General features: G+C 37.9%; 2 protein-coding genes across 5 annotated transcripts in view; one reads left to right on the top strand and one right to left on the bottom strand.

Annotated features, from left to right (window-relative positions):
• Window positions 1-20,887, top strand: LOC100526732 (macrophage colony-stimulating factor 1 receptor). 2 transcript variants are annotated; one of them, XM_017484965.3, is made up of 21 exons: window positions 1-154; window positions 5,018-5,293; window positions 5,383-5,667; window positions 5,854-5,990; window positions 7,359-7,524; window positions 8,109-8,310; window positions 9,728-9,843; window positions 10,315-10,426; window positions 10,659-10,858; window positions 11,510-11,601; window positions 11,714-11,840; window positions 12,028-12,132; window positions 12,552-12,662; window positions 13,371-13,524; window positions 13,614-13,693; window positions 13,811-13,911; window positions 14,107-14,229; window positions 14,522-14,633; window positions 15,783-15,882; window positions 17,303-17,408; window positions 18,881-20,887. In XM_017484965.3, the coding sequence occupies exons 1-21, from the start codon at window positions 106-108 to the stop codon at window positions 19,025-19,027; spliced, it is 2,901 nt and encodes a 966-aa protein (XP_017340454.1). In that variant the 5' UTR covers window positions 1-105; the 3' UTR covers window positions 19,028-20,887. The 2 variants fall into 2 exon arrangements, with proteins under 2 accessions (XP_017340454.1, XP_017340455.1); XM_017484966.3 differs by having other exon boundaries at window positions 7,362-7,524.
• Window positions 20,002-25,029, bottom strand: part of hmgxb3 (HMG box domain containing 3) — a 20,304-nt gene continuing 15,276 nt past the window's right edge. For all 3 annotated transcript variants that reach the window (XM_017484958.3, XM_017484956.3, XM_053685781.1), the window contains 3 exons: window positions 24,302-24,421; window positions 23,911-24,120; window positions 20,002-21,621 (listed from right to left, as the gene is read on the bottom strand). In XM_017484958.3, the coding sequence (XP_017340447.1) occupies window positions 21,058-21,621; window positions 23,911-24,120; window positions 24,302-24,421 (894 nt within the window). In that variant the 3' untranslated portion in view covers window positions 20,002-21,057. The remainder of the gene's footprint in view (window positions 21,622-23,910; window positions 24,121-24,301; window positions 24,422-25,029) is intronic.

The raw sequence follows: 25,029 nt of genomic DNA on the forward strand, positions 1-25,029 counted from the left end.
TATCTTGGAGTGCCTTGATGGAATGGTCACTTCTTATTTCCACGGCAGACACTCAACAGAGGAGACGTATAGTGTATTCAGGCCTCTGGCCGTCAGCGGTCCGAGATGATCCTCTTCACCTTTATTGTGGGACTGCTGTCCTGTCAGGTACAAGGTAAGAGTTTCTGATGCTTTCATTTACACAGAATTCCTTAACAATTTCTGTTAATACCAGATTACTGGGATCTCTTTCTGTTCTTGGTCAATATATGTTACTTAGATTCGTTATATTATTGTTGTGGCTTTGTTGGATTGGGAATTATTTTCTCAAAAAATCTGTCCCAAAAGATTACATCAATGAGTGTGGAACTCGTGGACAATTTTATCCAGTTTACTCAATTTTGACTGAGTGATGTGGGTGTATTTGAGTAGCTACTTGTTTTCTTGTACTGTTTTTTACCAGGTTATGACCATTTCAGTACATTTCATCATTGTTTTTAAGAACTTGTGTGGTGTGAGATTACAGTGATCACATTATGAACATATGATCATTGTAGCCAGTGGTAGCCACTAAATTACAAACTGGTCACAAGTTACAAATATTTAGATTTTTTTTCCACAAATCTGTTTTCACACTCATTTCCAGTATAACAACAGATACCAGGAAGCTCGCCACACAACTTGCTGAGTCCAAATTACTTGGATAATTTGAGGTTGGTTTTTGGTCAGAATCAAACTGCACCGTTTGTGCAATGCTAAATCTCACTTCTGTTTTTTTTTTTTTTTATATATGATGGACAGAGTTCTTTTGTGTTTGCAAATCACATTGTGCAGTGCAAATTTTAGAGAATACACACAGTCAGTTTCATGTTTACTGCCTTGTATTGCCCTTTCCCTATATTCCATCCCTATATCCCTATATTCCATACCATTCAGGCTATATTTATACTCTGGTATAAATTGCATGAAATTCAGGTGACATTTATTAAAATCATTCAATCATTTGACAGAATTGGAGTTGATGCTTCATCTTACAAATCTCCCTGCCATCTGGGAAGAGAAGAGTCCCACTCTCTTCCATTTGAAAAGCTGTAAAAGAGCAAAAAGTGTGTTGGACAAATATACAAAATATGGACAAATGCCTTTGGGCTTTAACTGAGAAATTTTGGAAATGTGACCGCCAATCTCCTAATGAACAAAATGGTGCTCTGGACTCACCAGGAAAATCTAGCTGACTTGCGAATATTTATTTTCCAGCCTTTAGCACCTCACTACCAATTTTTTGAAAAAGTCAGTCATTACAAAAAGCATTAAAGCCTACTGTAGTCCCTATCCTCTCTTTTTGTCAAGTTAACCTTGTGGAGAACTTTTGGCCTCGACATTACTGAGCTAGCTAAGTTCCGTTAGCCACTGACTGCCTGAACCTGTTAACCAGCATTAACATTCACCGATGTAGAGACATGGCTCTAACCCATCCTCCTAATGAAAATTACTACAGCTTGCATCGTCCAAAACACTTGCTAAATGTAGTTAAAGTTAACCCACCCTCTGTAATACATCATGGTGAATAGCTGTAATGCTAGGTTATCATTAACTCTCAAAAAGGAAATGGGAATGTCTAACATTACCGTGAGCTGTATGCTAAAGTAATGTTATTAACTGAGGTGAGAGTCTGGGTTAGCATCACTCATCTCTACTGTGATTGGTGACAGCATCCAGCTAACTAACCCTAACTCGGAGCCTGAGAAAAGATGCAGACCCAGAGGATTATAGAATAGTCTCAGTCCATATTTCACAGCCAACATAAACACATGGCACTAGCAGTATAAGACCAACACTGAGGAAGCAGGACATGATATTCACTGTTGAAGCCGTAGCGATAGGTAAAGTTATCACCTGCTGAGTTACTGTTTTCTAATGAATACATTTTTGAGAGCTCCCTGCCTAAATATCACAACCTCGGCCAGGCATTTTCAGTAGCGTTAACTCTTAATAGTGATGAACGCTACCTTACCAGTGGTCATTTCCTTTCCTCGCCTCAGTATTCTGATTCTGGAGTCACAATCCAAAGCTCAAAGCAACGAACATTCACTTTGAGGTGAGTTGGATGATGATGTCGGCACCGCAGTCTGCAATGTGACTGGACAATAATTTAACACATGTTGTGTTGGTCAGTTGTGTTCATTTTTTTCTTTTATTTAAAACATTTAATGGATAATTTAACACAACATGTGTTGAAATAGTAATAACACAAAAAGTGTGGAGGGTATTAACACATCCTTTCTGAGAGTGTAGGTAAATTGTTCCTAGACTAAAGTGTGAAAATGTGTCCCATCCAGCATGAATTTTCCCACGTTGTGCCCAGCATTAGCGGGCTCTCTCTCCTCTGTAAACTTGATCAGGACAAAGCAGTCAGTAAAGATGAATGAATGAATAAAAACAATTTTAGACCAATAAACTATACAGAGATCATTGTGTGTGACTCATCGTTTACAGGAAAGCTTGAGCTCAGTTTTAGCTAATTATTTCACAGAAAAAGATAAATAGATATGACTCAAAGTAAGGAAGACAGTGAGAGAGATCGGGGAAGTGAGAGAAGGCAGTAGGATTTGGGGTTTTTGCCTGATTCTGCAACATGCAGTGTAAAATCTTTCTGTCCTCTCAAGCACTTCTGCAGATGGATTAACACGTCGCTTTCATTTCTCCTCAGTCACCTCAGCCATGTCATAAAAACATCATTGAACCAAAGACCGTGGTGGGAAACTGATACATTTATTAGCTAGGCCACTGACCATTTAAAAAAGCCAATATCCCAAGTTTTGGTTTCCTGGAAACCTAACCAAAATGTGGTAGGTAATGTTATGTTATAACGAATGATAAGCTAGTTGCTAGTGAAGTGTATTCATACAGACTAATGCAAATGAACGAGCATATGATAATATAGCACATTGTGTTTCTGCCCATATCACACATAAAATATATAAGTTCTATATAAATCTCTTTTGATCATTTAACCACTTAACCTCAAAGTGACTGTGTGTAGTAAGCAGGAGAATTACTTGAAGGCTTTTTCACTGGACTTTATTTTGCTCAGTTTTGTCAGTGTTTCCACATTCTAGCATCTTCCTGATTCTGAATTTTATTTAGTCTGGGATTCGTGCACTCTAATTAATTCGTCAAGTAAAAATCATGGTACAGTCAGCTAGATCATGCCTCAGCAGATGTGTGTAGTGCAGCAGGTGGTGGGATTCGGAAGCATGAACTTTAGTTACAGTGTCGAGGTGTATCACACCACCACGTTTTGCAAAAGTCAATAATATGCTTGTTTTGTTAGGCTGTTTTCTGAATGTACTGTTCCACTGACCAAATACATATAAAATGAATAGCCTGATCACAGAATCACAGCATCTGTGATTTGTCCACTATGAATTTCTAGGTAACTATTGTTGTTACAAATCAGCTATTTTTCCTGATGGCTCTGGACAATCTTTATTAGGTCTGTGCTAATAACCACTGCCATCTCTGGGTAATAAATGTACAGCCAAATACACTGTTGGTGCACTTACTGAATGTGTTATAGAATATTTTATGTTTATGTACCTGGCAGGGGTTATATAATGAAAATGGAAGTGGTCAACCTAATTTGTGTTTTGAATCCTCTAATTCCCTAAATACGTGATTCTTGACTGGATGATATCAGCTCCAATATGCTACTTTTGGGCCATGGAGAAAGACCATTAACTTCTCCAGGAAAGAAATAAAATTACTATATATATATATATATATATATATATATATATATATATATATATATATATATATATATATATATATATATATACACACACACATTTTAGCCATTTTTATCTTTTGTTCAAAAAAATTCACAAAAATACTCTGCTCTCATGGACATCAAACAACTGAAAGCACAACACAGGCTTATAAAAAAACAAAAACGTTTTGTTAAATATTGGTATGCAATAGTTATTGGCACGCTTTTAGTCAATACTTTGTGCTACCTTCCTTTGCCAGGACACCAGCTCTGAGTCTTCTCCTAAAATGCCTGATGAGGTTGAAGAATACATGCAAGGGATCTGAGATCTGTCTGTTGATATTTGATAGAGTCCATGATGCCATGTATCCTAATAAAATGTCCAGGTCCTCTGGCAGAAAAACAGCCCCAAAATATTAAAGAGCCACCACCATATTTAACTGTCTGCATGAGGTACTTTTCCATATGGCTAACTTTCTTTGTGCACCAAAACCACCTCTGGTGTTTGTTGCCAAAAAGCCCCATGTTGGTTTCATCTGACCATAGAACCTGATCCCATTTGAAGTTCCAGTAGTGTCTGGCAAACATTAAGACACTGAGTTTGTTTTTGGATGAGAGTAGAGGCTTTTTTCTTGAAAACCTTCCAAACAACTTGCGGTGATGTAGGTGACTTTGGATTGTATAAAATGTAAAATATCAATGGGAAAGTTCTTCAAATATATTTTTCTAATATAAATTCATAGGGGTGCCAATAATTATATGTGACAAAGGCTGCTTCTTCTTCTTCTTCCAATTGCTGCACACCTATATTTAACAAAGATTTTTTTCCTTTGGGGGGGGATAAACCTGTGTAGTTTGCAATTGTTTGATATCCATGTGAGTATTTTTGTAAAATCAAAAAGTTAAACAATAAAGACAATTTTTCACAGCCTTCTTTGCTCATATTTACCAAGGGTGCCAATACTAGTGGAAAGTACTGTCTATATATAGCTCCGTGTCCCTGATTCAATCCCTTCAATCCCACCTCTGAAAAACATGCCAGTAGGTGGATTGTGCAAAATTTCCCTTATGTGTGAATGCATGTGTGAAAGTATGTCTGTGTATGGTGCCCTATGATGGACTGACATGCCTTAATACATGCCTTATTCCTGATCAACGCCCAGTGTTCCTGGATTCATCATGACCCTGATCAGGATAAAGTGATTACTGAAGTGACTGAGTGAGAGAATGTTTACATATAATTTCTTTTGTTCTTTCAATTGACAGCTTGGTCTCATCCTCGGATGAGGGTAAATGGAAAAGATCCAATTGAATCCGGCGTGGTCATTGATGATGGTTCTCGTCTTGTTCTGACTTGCGAGGGTGATGGTCCGGTGACTATTGAACCTCGGCTATATAGGTACAAATCATTCCTCAAGCATAATGGGAACAGCTGCAGCTTTACAGTGCAAAAAGCTAGCTACAAGTTCACAGGCACTTATAAATGTGTGTACACTGGCATCAATCCCTCAAACTTCTCGTCTGTGCACATATTCGTAAGACGTAAGTATAGAGCATATGTTTGGACTTGAGAAGTGGACTGGGTAACAAGGTATTTGTTTATAATGGTCTGTTTCCTGTATAATCTCCAGATTCAGATTTTCTCTTTGAAACCCCATCAAATAATAAAATTATCAGGAAGGAAGGAGAGGATGCCCTTATTCCATGCCTTCTTACTGACCCTGCGGCCACTGATTTCAAGTTACGCATGGAGAATGGGTCTGCACCACCGCCCGACATGGACATAAGCTTTGACCCCAAGAGGGGGATGCTGATTCAGAACCTCCAGCTTTGGTTTAGTTCAACGTATGTCTGCAGTGCCAGGATAGGAGGAGTAGAGAAAGTGTCCTCAGCCTTCAGTTTACTAGTCACCTTTAGTAAGTGTTTGTGTAGCATTTTTTTGTATAGTACTTTTGTACATCCCTTGACAATGACAATGTCAATGAAAAGTAACAGCACTGAGATTACCGCAAAAAAAGTCACCTCTATGTCTTTCTAATTGGACAGTCTTTAACAATATGAATAGAGCTTAACGTTTTTTTCGATTTGTTTTTTTTCCCCAGGAGCCCGTTCTCCACCCTACGTGTCCCTGCAAAATAATGAGTATGTTCGGCTGGTTGGAGAGAGACTAGAGATTATCTGTTCCACCAGCAACCATAACTTCAACTACATTCTCACCTGGAACCACTCATCACGTTTGGTAACTTCTTTATACCTGTACTTACATTGTTGCTGAAGCGTGTGAAACTTTAAGATAATGTTTCCTGTTCCTGTCTTTTGCTCATCCCTTGAAGTGTATAAAGTGGGATCTGAGGTATTTTAAAGAATACAAATTTTGTATCGGAGTGTCAAAATCTATTTCCACCTGGACCATTTCAGCATTTTGGTGAACCCCTGAGGTGCCAAAAAAAAGGCTATTTATGATGACAAAATTGTATTAATTCATACCACAACTTATGTACTATAATAGCAAAGTAGAAATCATACAGATTTACTCTATGTCCTCATTCTCCCACCACTATTAGTGTCTTTGCTCTCACTTGATTTCTATTTAGAATATTTTTTGTATCTTACTGTACTGGGAGATGCGTTTCTGTAGCATTTTTAGAGAAGCACAACACACAGAAGATACCTTTTTATTATTGTCAGTGTTATTATTAACACTGGTTAACACTGACATTATTATTGTCACTCCACAAGATTTATGTCAGATGCACAAAAACCACAAATCCTATTTTTGTTTTAATCTCTATTGCTCTCTGTAAGTATATAAAAGTGCATTGAAACCTGACACTTCCACTTTCTGCTGTAAACTATCTACTGTGAACGATACTAAAAATAATAGTCAAGTCAAGTCACATTTATTTATGTAGCACATTTAAAGACCAGTGTCGGTGCACATTTAAATCAAATAATTTCAAGCAGCAATGATATAAAACACAAATAAAAGGACACAAAACTATAAATGAATAAAACAATTTTTTTTAAGTATTAAAAGACAAAATCCACAGATGAAAAGTCTTCTGACAGGGCAAAACAACAGACTCAGTACTACAGAGTTTAAAAGACGTAACGCCTGAGAGAATACATTAGGTTTTGATTTGATTTTAAAATGTCCACCTCTGGGGTGTCTTTATAAAAATTTGCAGGCTGTTCTATAATCTCAGAAAAATCCTGGCCTCCTTTAAACCCCACTCTAGTCCAGGGAATAGTAAAGAAGAACAAGAAGAAGAAAAAGCTTGTTAGAAGATTTGGAGAAGTGGTCACCAACCCTGTTCCTGGAGATCTACCTTCCTGAAGACTTTAGCTCTAACAATAATTGTACCCATGTGATCATCTAATCAGTGCCTTAAGAAGTTCTTGATCAACTAAAATAGGTGTTAGATTTTGGTTGGTGATGAAACCTGCAGAAAGGTAGATCTCATGGAATAGGGTAGGTGAACATTGATCTAGAAGTCTGCAATGTAGATTGGATGTCCAGACTGATGTATGCACTTATTGCTGTAGTGTAAAAATGTTGGGTGCTCATTTATTACAGGCAATGTAAATCTTTTTTTTTTTTTCTCAGAAGCTACCAGACCCAGAGAACAAGCCTTTATATGAAGATAATACTGTGAAAATCAGGAGTACTCTGATCCTGCCTTCAGTTACCATGTCTGACTCGGGGAATATCACCTGTATAGGAACTAATGAGGCTGGAGTCAACAGCTCCACCACACGCCTGCTGGTTGTGGGTAAGAGACGTGGCCAAGTTAATTAATCAAGATATTAATAGATAATCCATTTTATAACGCACGTACAAATTGTGTTCATGGTTTCTTGCTCTTTATCTTCATTTGCTTCTTGTTCTTTCCTTTTCATTTCTCGTTCCTACGTTATTTTTGTAGTTTTGAATAGATTACAACAGGTGAATACTGTAGTGGGGAGGGCAAGCAAAAAATGAGGAGGGCAAGCAAAAAACAAATTGATCAAGGGCTGTCAAGAGTATTGTCTGACATATAGTGCAATTATATTATACAGATTTCTCATTTTAGGTTTATATATACATAATGTTGTGATACCCATATATATTCCAGAATTTTGCCTCCTGTTTTCCTTAATATTATATACATTATGGAATGTTCTGTTCGTTATTTTCTATTCATTAATATACTGTAGCCCTTAAGTTGTAGGTGCTGAAAAATAACTGCTCGTTATTTTTCAAAAAACATCTTCACTATATATATATATATATATATATATATATATATATATATATATATATATATATATATATATATATATATATATATAATGGGAATTTATCTCTTTTCCTCAGATGAACCATACCTTAGGATGTCCCCCAAGCTCTCCTCCCATCTGACCCATAAAGATTTGTCCATTGATGTCCATGAGGGGCAGGATGTAAAGCTAGGGGTGACCATAGAGGCTTACCCACAAATCACACTCAAGCAGTGGGAGGGACCAGTGTTTCTCAACAACTCACAACACGAAATCCAGTTCGTCAGCAATAATAACAGGTCAGTTAGTGAAGCTGTATTCTGCAATGTTGTTTAAAGTGCCCACTAGTCATATATACTGAGTAAAATATCAAGATACATTTGTGGAAAAGGATTTAGGTACAAGTTCAATTAACTTATGAGTAAACTGCTTGTGTGTAGCTTTGAAAGCATCTGATATTATATGTACTTTAAGTTTTACATCTTTTTTTTTTTTTTCTGTAATCAAAAGTACCAAGTATCAAGTTTTATGTTATGAAAAAAATGAAAACTGTTAGCAGTTTCAGTTTACCTTTAAAAGCAGATATTTACCTGTTTGGAATTTTACCTGTTTACTGAGAGCCTCTCAAATGGTAGAGCAGGTTGTCCACTAATCACAGGGTTGGTGGTTTGATCCCCGGCCCACATGCTGAAGTGTCCTTGGGCAAAACACTGAACCCCAGTGGATCCCAGTGGCAGGCTCTATAAGTGCAGACTATTTACACACATTTTTTCCACACACAGTCAATGGAAAGTCCAAGAAGCTCACAATATCCATTCAGCATGGAAATATTAGCTAGTTCTGTTTTGAGAAAACTAGTAGCTAGCAGCTAATTAATTTAGGAAACAATTCACTAAAGGAATGAAGGAATGTATGTGTCCATGAGAACTAATTTTGCAATAGGTATTTAGTATGCAGTGTCCACATGCCTTTGCTACGTAACAATTAGCTAGTTTATCTTTGGCGTTAATGTAATTTCTCAGCACATGAATGATGATTAGACAAATACTGTATGTGGTTGTAAAATTAGAAAGATGTTATTTGTTGAAATATATCAGAATAGTTTTCTCATTTATATATAAATAACAAATCTTATAGTTTCAGTTTGACAGTAATAAAATGTTAACACATTTCTTACTGCAGACATGTTTATTGTTGTTGATTCGCTTGCAGTAAAAAAGGGGAATCTGTTATTCACAAATGAGTCGGCTCCTTGATTCAGCTCTCTGAGTTTGAGAGTTTTTTGATTCTGATCCTTTCCGTAAATGTTTAGAGCTGATTCACAGATCCGAAGAGTCATAAGAATGTTTTTTTCTATATGTAAATATTTCTACTTATCAAAGTAGAAATAGGCATAGGTTTTAGATTATGTAGTTCAGTAGATTTTAAGTTGACAAAAACATTTACACTTGAGTAAAGTATCAATATTTCACAAACCATATCAAAAAGTACTTCAATTAATTATTTCCACTTCATTACTATAGACCAATGGCAGTCTCTCACTAAATCAGTGAAGAAATGTTTGCTTCATCCAGGCATTTTTGTTATTTTCTGACTGAATTAGTAGATGTTGTGTTTTAAAATCGAAATCCATTTGTATTTCCATTTAAACAGAAAAGTATTCTATACCACAATGTATTGCTTAAAATGACACTTTATTTGGATTTGTTCATATAGGTACGAGGCAGTGCTGCTTCTGAAGAGACTGAAATCCAAGGAACACGGCAGATACACCTTCTACGCCAACAGTAGCATGGCTAATGCCTCCATAACATTCACTATTCAAGTTTATGGTAAGTGATCATAAATGTGTTTCAGTTTCATTAGCTGACAAAATATGGCCAAAATCATAAGCCAGTTCTCCATATAAAAAGCCTTCTTTTAAGTGTTTTATCTAGGCTTGCATAAGCATTACACACACACACACACACACACACACACACACACACACACACACACACACACACACACACACACAAACAAACAAACAAACTTAATTGACATTATACATCATACATCTGCAATAGTAATTTTGAAGTGGGAGGAAAGATCAACGTAGTGCGCAAAATTGTTTACAAATAACAAAAACATTTTTTTTTTAAAAAAGTTTTGATTGCATAAGTATTCGCCGCCAGTGCTGTGAAACTCATAATATTACAAAATGTGGAAAGGTCCAAAGGGAAGTGAATACTCATGTATGCCATTGTAATGTTAATCATACAGTTTTTGTACTTTATTTTATTTGCTTTTTTTTTTTCGAACAGAGAAACCAGTTATTGTGCATAAAAGAAGGAATGAGAGCTCCCTAATATGCACAGCGTCTGGCTACCCAACTCCCAGAATCCTCTGGTTCCAATGCCAAGGAATCAGGCCAACGTATGTGACTAATCAATTAGTCTGTCTGTCTATCTATCTATCTATCTATCTATCTATCTATTTCTCTATCTATCTATCTATCTATCTATCTATCTATCTATCTATCTATTTCTCTATCTATCTATCTCTGTAGCAGTCATAACACTTTTTATTACTTAGTAATAAAAGTCTGACTGCTCACACCTGCAGTAATTCCCACAATTCCTTAATCATAACATTCTAATCGTTCCAGGTGTACAGAGAATTCTACAGACGTGGAGGCTCACCAGTTGTTCACAGCTGATATGGTGGAGGTGAAGACCAACGAGTTTGGACCGGTGCAAGTGAAAAGTTTTATAACCATCACACCATCCAATCAGAAGATGACAGTAGAGTGTGTGGCACAAAATCTGCTTGGGCAAGATAGCAATGTATTCCCTATAGACCAATCTGGTAAGAGAGAGTAACTTAAAATACAACTGCACTGCCTTTTTTATGATGTTAAGTCTGTGTCTGTGTACTTAACAATAAAAAGACGTTCACTATCACTTTGTTAATTGTTAAAAATGGAAGCAACAAAATAAATCAAATAATACTGAAATGTTGAGTCTTTATTGCTCACATATACATTAGAGAACAGTGAAATTCTTTTCTTCACATACACTAGCATGTTAGGAAGGTGGGGTCAGAGCACAGGGTCAGCCATGATACAGCACCCCTGGAGCAGAGAGGGTTAAGGGCCTTGCACAAGGGCCCTGCTCAAGGGCCCAACAGTGGCAGCTTGGCAGTGCTGGGGCTTGAACCCCGAACCTCCCAATCAGTAATCCAGAGCATTAACCGTCAAGCCACCACTGCCTGATAATGATAATAATGATCAGAAAGGTCACACCATTTCACTGCATTTTCGGAATCTTACGATAGCATACTTGCAAAATCAAAAGCTACAAAAAATATCATATCTAGTAAATTAAAGAAGCAGGTAAAATTAAGGAAACATAATTTGCTTTGTTCGTCAGATTTATTTCTCGTTCTTTTTAATTGACAAGATCAATGCAACTGTATTTTATTTTTTTCTTGACCCACATTCATGTTATATTGCTACAGAGAAACTTTTTACTGCAACATTGATTGGAGCCATAAGTGTGATGGTTTTCCTCCTTCTACTCCTCCTCATCCTCATGTACAAGTATAAACAGGTAGGGAAATCGAATTCAGCAGTAGTATATCAGTATCAGACTTAGGACAGTACTCTGATCTCTGTGTAATAATATGATAAATACATTTCATTTCGGTTGTGTTATCCAACAGAAACCCAAATATGAGATTCGATGGAAGATTATTGAAGCCACAGATGGTAACAGCTACACATTTATCGACCCCACTCAACTTCCTTATAATGAAAAATGGGAATTTCCAAGGGACAAGCTTAAATTAGGTTTGTACTTCAAATAGTCTGCAATTACTTTTTATCATTGTTCCATTGGGTGACAAATTTAGACTAATATTAATAGAATTAATATTGAAATTAACACATTGTCTAGTGTGCCTAGCAATAGATATTTTGAATCATAAATATAAATCAATGTTGCGATAGAAAATAACAATTTGTGCCGGAATTGCAGGGAAGATTCTGGGCTCAGGGGCATTCGGGAAAGTGGTGGAGGCTACAGCATATGGTTTGGGGAAGGAGGATAATGTGACCCGCGTGGCTGTGAAAATGCTCAAAGGTCAGTTTTTGTGTGTATTCTTCAGTACAAATTTTGTACAAATTTAATGAAACACTTCAAGGATTGTCTAATTAAACCCTTGGCTAATTAAATTTGGTGTCATGTAGTAGAACTAGTAAATGAAAACGATGAAAATGGAAGATGGAGTGATAATTTAGTGTAGGGTTCTCAAACAAAGGAACGTGAAATAAGATGCAGTACATGGAATGTGAGATGGGGAAGTTTCTCTCCCTACACTAACAGCCCAATATGATGTCTTTATCCGCTAAGTAATACAACTTTATTCTCAGATATTATTTTAGATTTGCACAACTTAGATCAGTAAGGGCTCCTTATTCGGCCAGTGAAGAGATTTGTGATTTCTGATTATGAACTACTCCTTAGTATATCATTAACTGGAAGAATGTCCTGTATCACAGCCAGTGCCCATTCAGATGAGAAGGAGGCTCTGATGTCTGAACTGAAGATTCTTAGTCATCTCGGACAACATAAGAATATTGTCAACCTACTGGGAGCCTGCACGTATGGAGGTAAAACACATGGAGAGAGAGAGAGAGAGAGAGAGAGAGAGAGAGAGAGAGAGAGAGAGAGAGAGAGAGAGAGAGAGAGAGAGAGAGAGAGAGAGAGAGAGAGAGAGAGAGAGAGAGAGAGAGAGAGAGAGAGAGGGAGTAGGTAAGCAAATTAGCAATTGAATAAGAAAGAAAAATAAGAAAGTATGTAATCATGTAAGCATGTCAGTAAGTAAATAAGTAAACAAGTAGTAAGTAGGTATGAAAGTAAGGATGTAAGTAAGTAAATATGTAAGCTTAAGTACGGAAGTATGAAAGTAAGTAAATAAGTAAGCAAGCAATTGAGAAATTAAGGAAGTAAAACAGTCAGTAAACAAGTAAGTATGAAAGTAATTAAGTATAAAAGTAAGCAAGTAGGTAAGGAGGTAAGTAAGTAACCAAAAGTAAGTAGGTATAAGAAAGGAAGAAAATAAATAAGTATGTAACAAACAAGTAAACAAGCAAACAAACAAACAAACAAATAAATAAATAGCTGGGCCCAGAGTGAGGTAGTGAGAACTGGAGTTAAGTGTGTGGAAGACAGCCGAGAGGTTAAGACGGTTCAGGACCTCTGACAATTCAGCTGATCTCAGCAGCGGATATGAACTTCTAAATCCTGAGCTTTCACGTATGTTGTAACTATGTAGTTCTATGTTTTCTGAATTTCATTAGTCTTTTTCTCCCACTCAGGTCCTGTGTTAGTCATCACTGAATACTGCTGCCATGGTGATCTTCTGAACTTCCTGCGTAATAAAGCGCAGACCTTCTTAAACTGTATGGTTTCAATCCCAGAGGAGAGGAACAACTATAAAAATGTCACAGATGACAAAATGTTCTTTAGAAGGTATCATTACTAATGAAATATAAATGTAAATATTTTTTCCACAAAATCATAACGTGTCGATCATAACATATGTTTCGATGATTTCACAGTGACAGTGGGATTTCCAGCACTTGTTCAGACATTTACCTGGACATGAAATCTCTAGTACCCAGATCTCAGACTGCACGCAGTACGCAACCCATAAATCTTTTATTCTTCCATCCTAACACACGAGAACTCATACCTGATCTTTTAAGAAAGATTTTGTAAGTGTATCAAAGTAATTCTAGTGTCTGTTCTGGTGCAGTTCCTTCCTGCAGTCAAGAAGGAGATTTGTTGGATATGGATGACCTGCTCAGATTCTCCTACCAGGTGGCTCAGGGACTCGAGTTCCTCGCGGCTAAAAATGTGGGTTCACCTGAGCATTTTTTAAAGTCCCTAATTGTATTTATGTGTGTCAATTATCCAAAAAACTTAAAGTATTCCAAATGGAAGCAAACTGACTAAATCGCATGACTACTCCTCAACTGTTGTATTGGTGTTCAGAAAATTTGCACTGGATGTTGACAGGTGATTTTGTATGCGTTTGTTGTCTTTCTGAAGTGCATTCACAGAGATGTCGCAGCCAGGAATGTTCTTCTGACAGACGGGGGTGTGGCTAAAATCTGCGACTTTGGACTGGCCCGTGATATCATGAATGATTCCAACTATGTGGTTAAAGGAAACGTGAGTGAATAAAAAAAGACACGCATATCTGACTCCAAGCAAAACCACACAAAATGTTTCCTTAAGAGTGCTTCAGATTTTTAAAGTGTCTCAGCTCTTTTTAAGATGGATTTTCTGAGAGTGTACTGTATACGAATGTCATAAAAATCTGATTTCATTCTTAAAAACAAGGAAGAAATCATTTGTGTCTGTAGTGTTGAAAATAAACGAATTAGACATTCTTCCAAAACAGTGATATAAGTTAAAGTGCTAATACATGTGGATATGTGTGGGTGTGTATGTTGGCGTTTAGGCTCGTTTGCCAGTGAAGTGGATGGCTCCAGAGAGTATCTTCGAGTGTGTGTATACAGTACAGAGCGATGTTTGGTCGTATGGTATTCTGCTGTGGGAGATCTTCTCTCTGGGTAAGACAACACACCACAGGAATAAAAAGAAAATGTAATGATAAGTTGCTCATGCTGGTGTGTCAACTAAAATTACACAAAAACATGTTGCATTTTTGTTCAAGTTGATAATTGAGCTTGAACAGGTGTTGGACATGTTGATCACTGATTTGTAATCAGTCCTTGATCTTGAATGTTGGTATCCACAACAAGCTTTTGTTAGCTAAAGAAAGGTTTAAGGTTAAAAATTGTGTTGGTCAAGTCAGTGACGTTCAGTACACCACGATAGTTCCTGTTTCACAGCTCTGGTGCTGGAAATCGAAACATTTCTGGAAATTCCGTCAGCTCTGGTTATTGAAGAGCGAGTTGAAGGAAGTTTGATATTCTGCATTTAAATAAAGTCTCATCTGTGGCTTCGTTTGATCTTAGGAATTCACAATCTTAAATATATTTACTGTACTGGTGACTATACACTGCTGATAAGTGTATCTCTTATTGTCCACTATGAATCTGGATTGCTGCTTGGCTCATTTTCAGGATACGCCACAAAACAATGTTAAATTCAACTATAAATTGGTAAATCCAACATAGTGGTATGCAGTGCATCTCATAAGTATTAAAGAGGCATATCCAAGTTGTACATGGGGGCACGGTGGCTTAGTGGTGTGCCTATCACCTCCAGGGTTGGGTGTTTGAATATCTCTGCCCTGTGTGCACAGAGCTTACATGTTCTCTGCGTGATTTGGGGGTTCCAAAGACATGAGTTGTAGGCTGATTTGTATTTCCAAATTGTGCCCTGTAATAGGTTGGCACACCATCCAGGGTGTCCCCTACCTTGTGCCCCGAGTCCGCTGGGATAGGTTTCAGGCTTCCCCACAACCCTGCGTGGGATAAGGGCTACAGAAAATGGATGGATGGATCAATCCCAGTTGTTCTTACATCCAAAGGTGGTTCTATCAAGTATTGATCCAGGGGGATGAATACGAATGCAACCAATAAATGTCTGCTTTTGTGTTTAAATAATATTACAAGGCATTGTTGCTGAATAAATTGTTTGTCACTCACAACACTTTTCCTAACAAGCAACCAACTCCTCCAAGCCTCTAGTCGTGTGAATCCAGGCTCCCGGGAAGACATTCAGTAATATTTCCTCTGCTTATTGTTTTGCAGGTAAAAGCCCATATCCAAACATCCTGGTGGACTCCAAGTTCTATAAGATGATAAAGTGTGGCTATCAGATGTCCCGTCCTGACTTTGCCCCACCTGAGATGTAAGTGGCTTTTCAAATTCAACAAAGGCAAAGTGGTTAAGACAAGTACTTAAAAATGATAAAACACACACACACACACACACACACACACACACATCTTGTGATGTTAAATGCCACTAATATGCATTTAGTACGTATTTTGTGTGACACACAGGAAAACCTGTAGATTAAAAAGGAGAAGTTATAGTGTGAGTAAAAATAACGTAAAAGAAGTCTCTGAATTTATCTGTGGATAGCTTGGTGAATACAGTCCGTTTGCTTCCTAAAACCGATCGTATGACTGATGTATAAGCATCTGACTCATCAGAGCTTGGTGTCTTGATGTCTCTTCATCTGTTCCTCTGCTGAGATAGTTCTGCGTGTCATTTACCTCTGTTAAGGCAGCTTCAGTAACTTCCTGCAATGTGTAGATTTTAAATAAATGGTCTGCACTTATATAGCGCTTTTATCCAAAGTGCTTTACACTGTGTCTCATTCACACACACAGTCACGGTAGCAGAGCTGCCATGCAAGGTGCTAACTTGCCATCAGGAGCAACTTTGTGTTCAGTGTCTTGCCCAAGCAAGAAGCACTTCAGCATGTGGAGTCATGTGGGGCAGGAATCGAACCGCCAACCCTAGGATTAGCAGACAATCCGCTCTACCACCTGAGCCACAGCCACCCACCCACAGCCAACATGTGTCTTGAAGCACGAACAAAACAAATCTGGATTCAGATGAACTAGATTTGACTTTCCCGGCCCTTCACACCCTGCAGTGCTGCAATGTGTGTGTAGATCACGGGGTTCACTCCCTAAACTCTCAGCTTACTCATCAGTTATTCATATTTAAGCAATATTCAGTAACTATACTGAAACCAGTTTCCTCCCCCAGTCCAAAGACATGCATCGTAGGCTGATTGGCATGTCCAAAGTGTACGTAGTGTATGAATGGGTGTGTGAATGTGTATGTGATTGTGCCATGCGATGGATTGGTGCCCTGTCCAGGGTGTACCCCGCCTTGTGCTCCAGGTTCCCCACAACCCTGTACGATAAGCGGATGGACCTTGGGATGTTTTTTTTCAGTATGAATACATGAAGTGTTATTTTTCTATGATCACACCCACTTCTTGCTAATCCCATGACAACCAGCCATAATTACTGCAAATGACCTCCAGCAATATTATTATCCCATGTGAATAGTACTTGACTCAGAATTCATAATTTATTTTTTATTGTAAGATTACGCTTAATCCGAGTCAACACATGTTCGGCCTTATGTAAACTATCAAGTGTGGAAGGCCACAGAGCGATAAGAGTCATATGTTCCCAACAATCCTAAATTCAGTAATGATGACATGATTCAATAGAAATCCTACTTATTTTGTATTTCAGTTTTCACCTGCAGATATGAGACTTTTTCATAAACATTTCTGTGTTCAGGTACACCATAATGAAAACATGCTGGGACCTTGAACCCACACAGCGTCCAACTTTCAACAAGATCGCTCAGCTCATCGAGAGGCTGCTGGGAGAAACACTAGATCAGGTAAAAAGCAGCAATGTCTAAAGCATTCAACGGCTTGCATGTGATCTCTGCAAAACACTATAGAAACATGGTGCACAATTCATTGTCTGCTCAGTGACAACAGTAGACCAATCACAACAGACTGGAACATCTGACCAATCAGAGCAGAGTAAGGTGGAGATTAAAACGAATCCTTTAGAACGAATCATTTAACGAGTTGTTTGTGAAACTGGGGATAAAAAAGTAATGCTGCAGTTTAAATTATGAGCACATTAAAGAGTTGTTTTTTTTAACCTTGGATGCATGTAAATCTATTGAATGAGGCCTTTAAAACAAAATCAGGCACGTTTCAAAACTGTAATTGGTGTGCTTTAAAATAATAACATCACCATAGCAATGTTGCTTTCAAATGAAAATTTGTCACATGCTCGCACTTCGGATGCCAAATAGAGACTGTGCATAGTTTTTAATTCACACATACCTTATAAACAGAACACAGAAATGAACACTCTTATTTTGCATTAACGCTGTATTCTGTACGCTATATTACATACAGTCATGGGGAAATGAAAGTACACCCTCCTTCAAATCGAATGTTTTTATTTATCCGGCTCTAAATAACAATTGTGTGGTCCTTACCAAATTCTATAAGCAAACAATTGACCTCAGGTGACAACAATAACAACAAAAACACTTTTTTCCCCAAAAAAATAAACCAACATTCAAAAAACAGCTGGGAAAAAAAATAAGTATACCCTTCCTACTTCCAGAATCATTAAGAGAGTACTTAACAGCCAGATGTTACTAATGAAATGGACAATCATCAAGAAGTGTGATAACTTCTAAAAAGCAAACCCTTTGGCAGTTTGGTGTTCTGGAGCACTCGGGTGTGTGTCTACATCAACCATGTAGAAGAAAAGGCATCAGCCATGATCTCAGAGAAGCAATCGTTGCTGCTCATCAATCTGGCAAGGGTTATAAGGCCATCTCCAAACAATGTGAGATTCACCATTCACAGTGAGAAGAACTGGTTACAAATGGAGAGTCTTTAAGACAGCGTCCAGTCTTCCCAACAGTGGATGTCCCAGCAAATTCAGTCCAAGTTCAGACCATTTAATGTTCAGAGATATAAAGAAAACCCCAAGAGCTACATTAAGTGACCTACAGGCCTCTCTATGCACATTAAATGTTTTTGTTCAGGACATCACAAAAAATGAAAAAGCCTGAATAAGTACACCACACAATTGTTATTTTGTCCCTGATAAATAAAATCATAGAACTGAAGAAGGATGTACTTTCTTTTCTTTCCCATGACTGTATATTATAATGTTTCCTCTGCTTACTTAACATGATTCAATTTACTACATGATTCTTTGTTAATCACCCACAAGAATGACAGTAATTTTTCCCGTTGTATGCATAAATTAATGCCCTTTAATTAGGATTGTAGAAAATCAGAGCCTTTAGTCTGAAGTTTCTGTCTCTGTCCTCAGACTCAGTACCAGAACCTGCAGACAGCAGAAGAACTGGATGAAGAGCAACTGGAGGCCTGCGATACTACCAAAAGTGATGAAGAATCATGCGAGCAAGTGGAAGCTGAGCAGCCCCTGATAAAGGCCAACAATTATCAGTTCTGCTAATTCCTGAATGAACTACATTCTCAGGACACTTTAAATAAAAAGCCATACACTCATAGGAAATACAGTGGGGAAATATGTAAAAAAAAAAATAATAATAATAATAATAATAATAAATCAAGGTGTTAGAATGGCCCAGTCAATCACCTGACTTGAATCCAATTGAACAAGATTTAAAGACAATACGTTTAGAGGAACGGGCCAAAATCACACCTGAATACCGCGGCCCATTAATTTCTTCATACAGGGAGTGTCTTGAAGCGTCATTACAAACAAAGGCTTCTCCACTAAGTATTAAATACATTTAATTAGTGTGTTCAATACTGTTTTCCTGTGTCATTCCTCTTTATAACACAATTTTATTTATGGACTTTAATGTTGTGAATTCTTTATATTTCTAGATTTCTTGAGTTAATACCAAAGTCTGGTGAAAATTTCATGTGAATAACCTCATTGGAAATATATTTACTGAAAAAAATGTTGACGCGTCCAGTACTTATTTCCCCCACTGTAAATCCTTTCCCAAATCCAGTAAAGAGGGTCAAATTCATCTGTTTCATGCCAAGTTCATACGTCGCACCTTTCATCTGACTCGTTTCTTGTGTTAAATAGCAGTTCCCTCTGTGGGTGAGAAAAAAAAAGCCAATTCAGCATTTCCAACTTCTAGTTTAGAAGCAAGCTTGCAAAGTTCACTTCCATATTTTTCTCCGTCTGTTCTTGAAAAGTGGAAAAGCGCAAAACAGTGGTACTTTGTGTTCTTACGCATGCCTATCCGTTTTTAAGTACTTTTACAAGCTGGGTTGACGGCTTCATCGGCTTCTCATGTAATATCCACGCGATGCTTTTTATATTTGAATGACTGGATCAATAACATTATTTAACAAGAGTTTAGACCTGTGATTCATCATGCTGTAAGATTTTTAACAAGATTTATAAAAAAAAAAAAAAATAAAAAATAAAAAAAAAAACCAACCCAACCCCAAAAAACTTTGACAGCTTTTTGAATTCCACTTGTTTATGACATTCATCACTGTTCTTTTATCAGATATTTCTGTAAGCCTTGTTCATTAAACTGTATACTGTGTATATGTGTATTTGAAGTAGCATTAAGCAAACACTGCCATGTGTAAATAATGTCTAAGATTGTGATCATCCTCATGAGTGCTCTGTATTTAATCAGTAGTGGTCTGTTACACTTAATCATTTTAATGTCATGCAATGGCATTTGACATGATTAGAATAAATCACTCCTGGTCACCTGTACTGATAAATCTTTAGAAACTACTGCCACTGAAGTTCTCATAGACGGAAAAAAAAAGTAACTGTTAGAATATTTCTTGTTACAATATATTTCTGTAAAGGTTTTCCTCCAGGTTGTGATGAATGTCGTGTTATATCAAACGTCTGTGTTCACGAGACTTTTCTTGTCTGTATTTTGTTTCCAGCTAACTTCTCATAAGCTATTCAGAAAAGTCAAGAAAACATTGCAAAGCTTTTAAAGTTAAATAATAATAATTTACTAGAGCTGTTATCTACTGCTTTAATACAGTGTAGCATGTTTACGTTTTATTCATTGAAACTGTTATTGACATGATTTGTTTTCGTGATTGTCGCCATTGCATCGGTTTAAAAGAATATGGAAATGAAACAAATGGAGTGAAAGAAAGTGAAAATAATCGTTATTGTTTGTTAAATCAGTATTGCCGCTTAATCAATCAGTAAATTAATTAACTGTACATTTAGTGACAGCATGTAAAAAAAAAACAAAAAAAACTGGGTCATAATAAAACCTGAAAAATAATCTACAGTGTTATAAATATGTAGCAGTATGGACACAGTTACAATAAACGTTGTTAATTCTTACTCTGAGTGGTTATCTTTAACATGAAAATGACCACAGTTTCTTCATTAACACACATAATTAGCAATAAATACTATCATTTTATATTATAAGCTATTATATGCACCCTGCACAGTGTCCTCTTATAGATTTAAAATCTCACAGTGTTTGTGTACGATCTTCTCCACCACCGTCATTCTAGCACCACGTCGTCTACAGCTATAACGTCTGCGTCTCCCTCTGCGTCGTCTTCCTCTCCCATGCGCTCCCCCTCCTCATCCTCTCTGTTGAGCTGCGCCACTCCGAGCCTGTAGAGGGCATCGCGGATCATCACCACCTCGCCCTGCTGGCACACCCTAAGCACATCAGCCATCTGCTGGCTCACTATGTCTCGGCTGCTCAGGAAGTCCGCTAGCCGGTTGTAGAGGTAGTAATGCGCTGCATTGTTGAACACGAGCGTTCTTTGCTTTCCTTTTCCCCCAGACTCGCTCACGTTCTCTTCTAAATCGCTGCTTATGGACGAAACCAGACTGGAGTAAGGCTGCAGCTCCTTACAAAGAGTCAGGGCACGGTGGGGGTCTGAGGAGGAAGAGGAGGAGGAGGCGGAGGAGGAGGAAGAGGAGGAGAGGGAAGGATCACCAGGATGCACTATATAGCGCAGGGTGGATTTGGTATGAGGATGAACACGGGAGTTGGAGTCCACTGATGAGAGATCCATGCTGTACTGCTGGTCCTGAAGCTCAGGACAGGAGACGTACTGTGAAGAGAGGAAGAAGGTGAACGTGTGTGTGTGTGTGTGTGTGTGTGTGGGCCTTATTCTAGTTAACCTTTCCTACATACACTTCCAGTCAAAAGTTTAAACACACTCATTCTTTCTTTTTATGTATTTTCCACATTTTAGAATAATAATAATAAAGTTATCAAAACTGGAATAACACAAGTGGAACTATGGGAATTATGTTGTGATAAAAAAAATCAAAACTAACATCAACGTTATTTAATATTTTAGCATCTTCAACGTAGACGCCCATTTGGCCTAGAATTTCCAGAAACATATTCTTGGCATTTTCTTGACCAATTTCTTGAGGAATTTCCCTGAGATGGTTTTGAAACAGTATTTAAGGAGTTCACACCTACGCTGCACACTTATCGGCTGCTTCTCGGAAATATTTAGCTCCGGTAGTGTATCTCTAACATTTCCAACTAATGCTTAGCCATAGCTGTGAAGCAACCGTGCACTGCTAGACACTGTAACTTTAAAAAGCAGAACTTCTTCCCTTTGTCACAAACTTAACCCTTTGTCAAAACCATCTCTTTGTCACGAACTCTAAACATGGAACACAAAAGAGGAAGTGAGACATGCTTATTTTCTGGAAAACATAAACTGGTCCCCTTCTGTATTCAGTACCCAGTTCTTAAGCTCGATGATCTTGCGCCAATGCACACTGCTGACCTTTTTCATCCCAGTACCCCAGCCCACACAGTTAGATCCACTGATATCGGTCACGGCTTAGCCTTATACTTGGAGCTCCCAAACTTGGGAATTCACTTCCTCGGAGACTCCGTGATCTTTCCTTGGATTCAGATTTTAAAAAACACATCTCACTAACAATGATATTCCAATTCATTTGCATCAGACTTCCCATGCTGTGTGTATGGTGTTCCTCTTACTGTATGGTTACTGCTGATTAGGTTATCTATGCCCTTTAGTTTTCCTCTGGCATGCTCCCCATTCTCTGTCAGTTTGTTTATGGTTTATTATCTTGTCCCTTGATTTGTCCTAATTCCATCACTTGTATGTGATTCATATTGGTCATTGTGTGTTTATTTTGCCCGTATTTTGTTGCAACCTTGTAAAACCTTGTTAAGGATTTTGTAAAGTAGCCTCGAGTTTGATCGCGGCGCTAAATAAATCAAAATCAAATACGCTTACACAAATAAAACATCTATATGATTTCTAATAAGGATTTGTTAACAAACGCTGTTTACACATAATTTTCACATAATTGTTTACATATTCACTTCTTAACTCAAACATAGTTGGCCGAGACTTAATTAGTTTCGCGTTTGAGCAACTAGACTACTAGCTAGCAAACTAATAATAGAGATCTTCCTTACTCAAACCTCTTATCTTTTATTTTGAATACAGTAATGACAGTCTGCAACTTCAACTACTGGTCAAAAGTTCAGACATACTCATTCTTTATTTTATTTAATTTTTTTTAATCTACATTTTTAGAATAATAATAAAAGTCATCAAAACTCTGGAGTAACACAAATGGAAGTATGAGAATTACAAAAGTTATAAAAATCCTAAATAAATCAAAATAATTTAATATTTTAGGATCTTCAAAGTAGACACCATTTTTGCCTAGAATTTCCAGAAATGTATTCTTGGCATTTTCTCAACCGATTTCTTGAGGAATTTCCCTGAGATGCTTTTTAAACAGTATTAAAGGAGTTCACACCTACGCTGCTTTTCGGAATATTTCGCTCCGAGTCGTCCGTTTAAAAATATATTTATTTTGTAAATAAAATGTTCGTTTTCGAATGAAAGGAACGAATATGTTGGCACAATTACATTTTTGTATACAACACCGATTTCACACATTTAAATCACACACCTTCAGATCAAAAGGTTTTTAAGATTGTGAGAAATATTTCAGTCGAGTGTCCACAAACTTTTGACCGGTAGTGTGTATCATACGCATCAATTCCAGACAAAGTTTTACTGTAATATGTAAGTTACACTGTGATATTTAATTCACGTTTATAAGTTACAGAAGGTCACACTTTGTACTAAACCACATTGACAACCCCGTGTGACAGCACGCGAAAACTCAACAAGAAATGATTTGAATGAGAAAGTTAACTATTACTTGTTTGGAACATCAACTTGTTTGGAACATCACCCCCCCCGGATCATTCCTAAACATAGATGTTGTGTTAATCTAATTACTTAGAAGTCCTTTTGCAATCAAAAACTTGCACAAAGTTGTTGCAAACAACAACCAAGATAAAAAGGTTAAGTAGAAATTGTGCTGACCTCTGCAGAAGTCATGGGATCAGAAAAGCAGCCCTGGTTCCTTCCCCACATCTGTGACGCCAGCTCGGGGTACAGTGCTTCCGCACACAGCGCCACCTTCTGCGCACAGTCTGCTACATACACAGGTGGCCAGAACCGAGAGGACACCAGCAGGTCCACGTGATCGCGGGCAGTCTCTCCACGCACCAGGTACTTAGAGCCACACACCACCTGACACACATTTACAGACCTCAATGTTACACTTTACACTGTGGTGTAAAAGAGAGTTTTAAGGGGGGGGGGGGGGGGGGGGGGGGGGGGGGTTAGTGCAGGGGAAAATGGTTGAAATTATTGCCAGTGTTTTAAATCTTTTCACTGAGCATAATCACTAAAGAGCAGAGAGGGCATTTACCTGGTGAGGGCACACCTTGCTGAGTTTTCCTGCAGTGAGGGGTTCGGGAGGTTGGGGGGCTGTTGAAAGGCCGTTTTGTACTTGTGTGTAAAGCAAACACACAGACACCATCAATTCATCCTGCCAGCAGAAATACAAAAATCATCAAAAAACTGTTTTTCTATTGCCAAGGAAACCATTTATTATAATAATTAAATAGAAATCAACAGACAGAGCCAGCTCTCCCTGCAGTTCTCTCACTGAAGCTAAGCAGGGTTGAGGCTGGCCAGTATCTGGATGGGAAACCTCCTGGAAAAAACTAAGGTTGCTGTTGGAAGTGGTATTAGTGGTATTAGTGAGGCCAGCAGGGGGCGCTCACCCTGTGGTCTGTGTGGGGTCCTACTGCCTCAGTATAGTGACGGGGACACTATACTGTAAAAACAGCACCGTCTTTCGGATGAGATGTTAAACCGAGGTCCTGACTCTCTGTGGTCGTTAAAAATCCCAGGACACTTCTCGTAAAAGAGTGGGGGTATAACCCTAACACCAGTGTCCTGGCGAAATTCCCCCATTCCCCCATCACGGCCCCCTAATAATCCCCAACTCTGAATTGTCTACATCACTCTCTCCTCTCCACTAATAGCTGGTGTGTGGTGGGCTTTCTGGCGCACTATGGCTGCCGTCACATCATCCAGGTGGTAGTGGTGGTTGAAGAGATCACCTCCAATACTATGTAAAAGCGCTTTGAG

Source organism: Ictalurus punctatus, chromosome 14, assembly GCF_001660625.3.
Source record: "Ictalurus punctatus breed USDA103 chromosome 14, Coco_2.0, whole genome shotgun sequence".
In the NCBI taxonomy this organism is placed as follows: domain Eukaryota; kingdom Metazoa; phylum Chordata; class Actinopteri; order Siluriformes; family Ictaluridae; genus Ictalurus; species Ictalurus punctatus.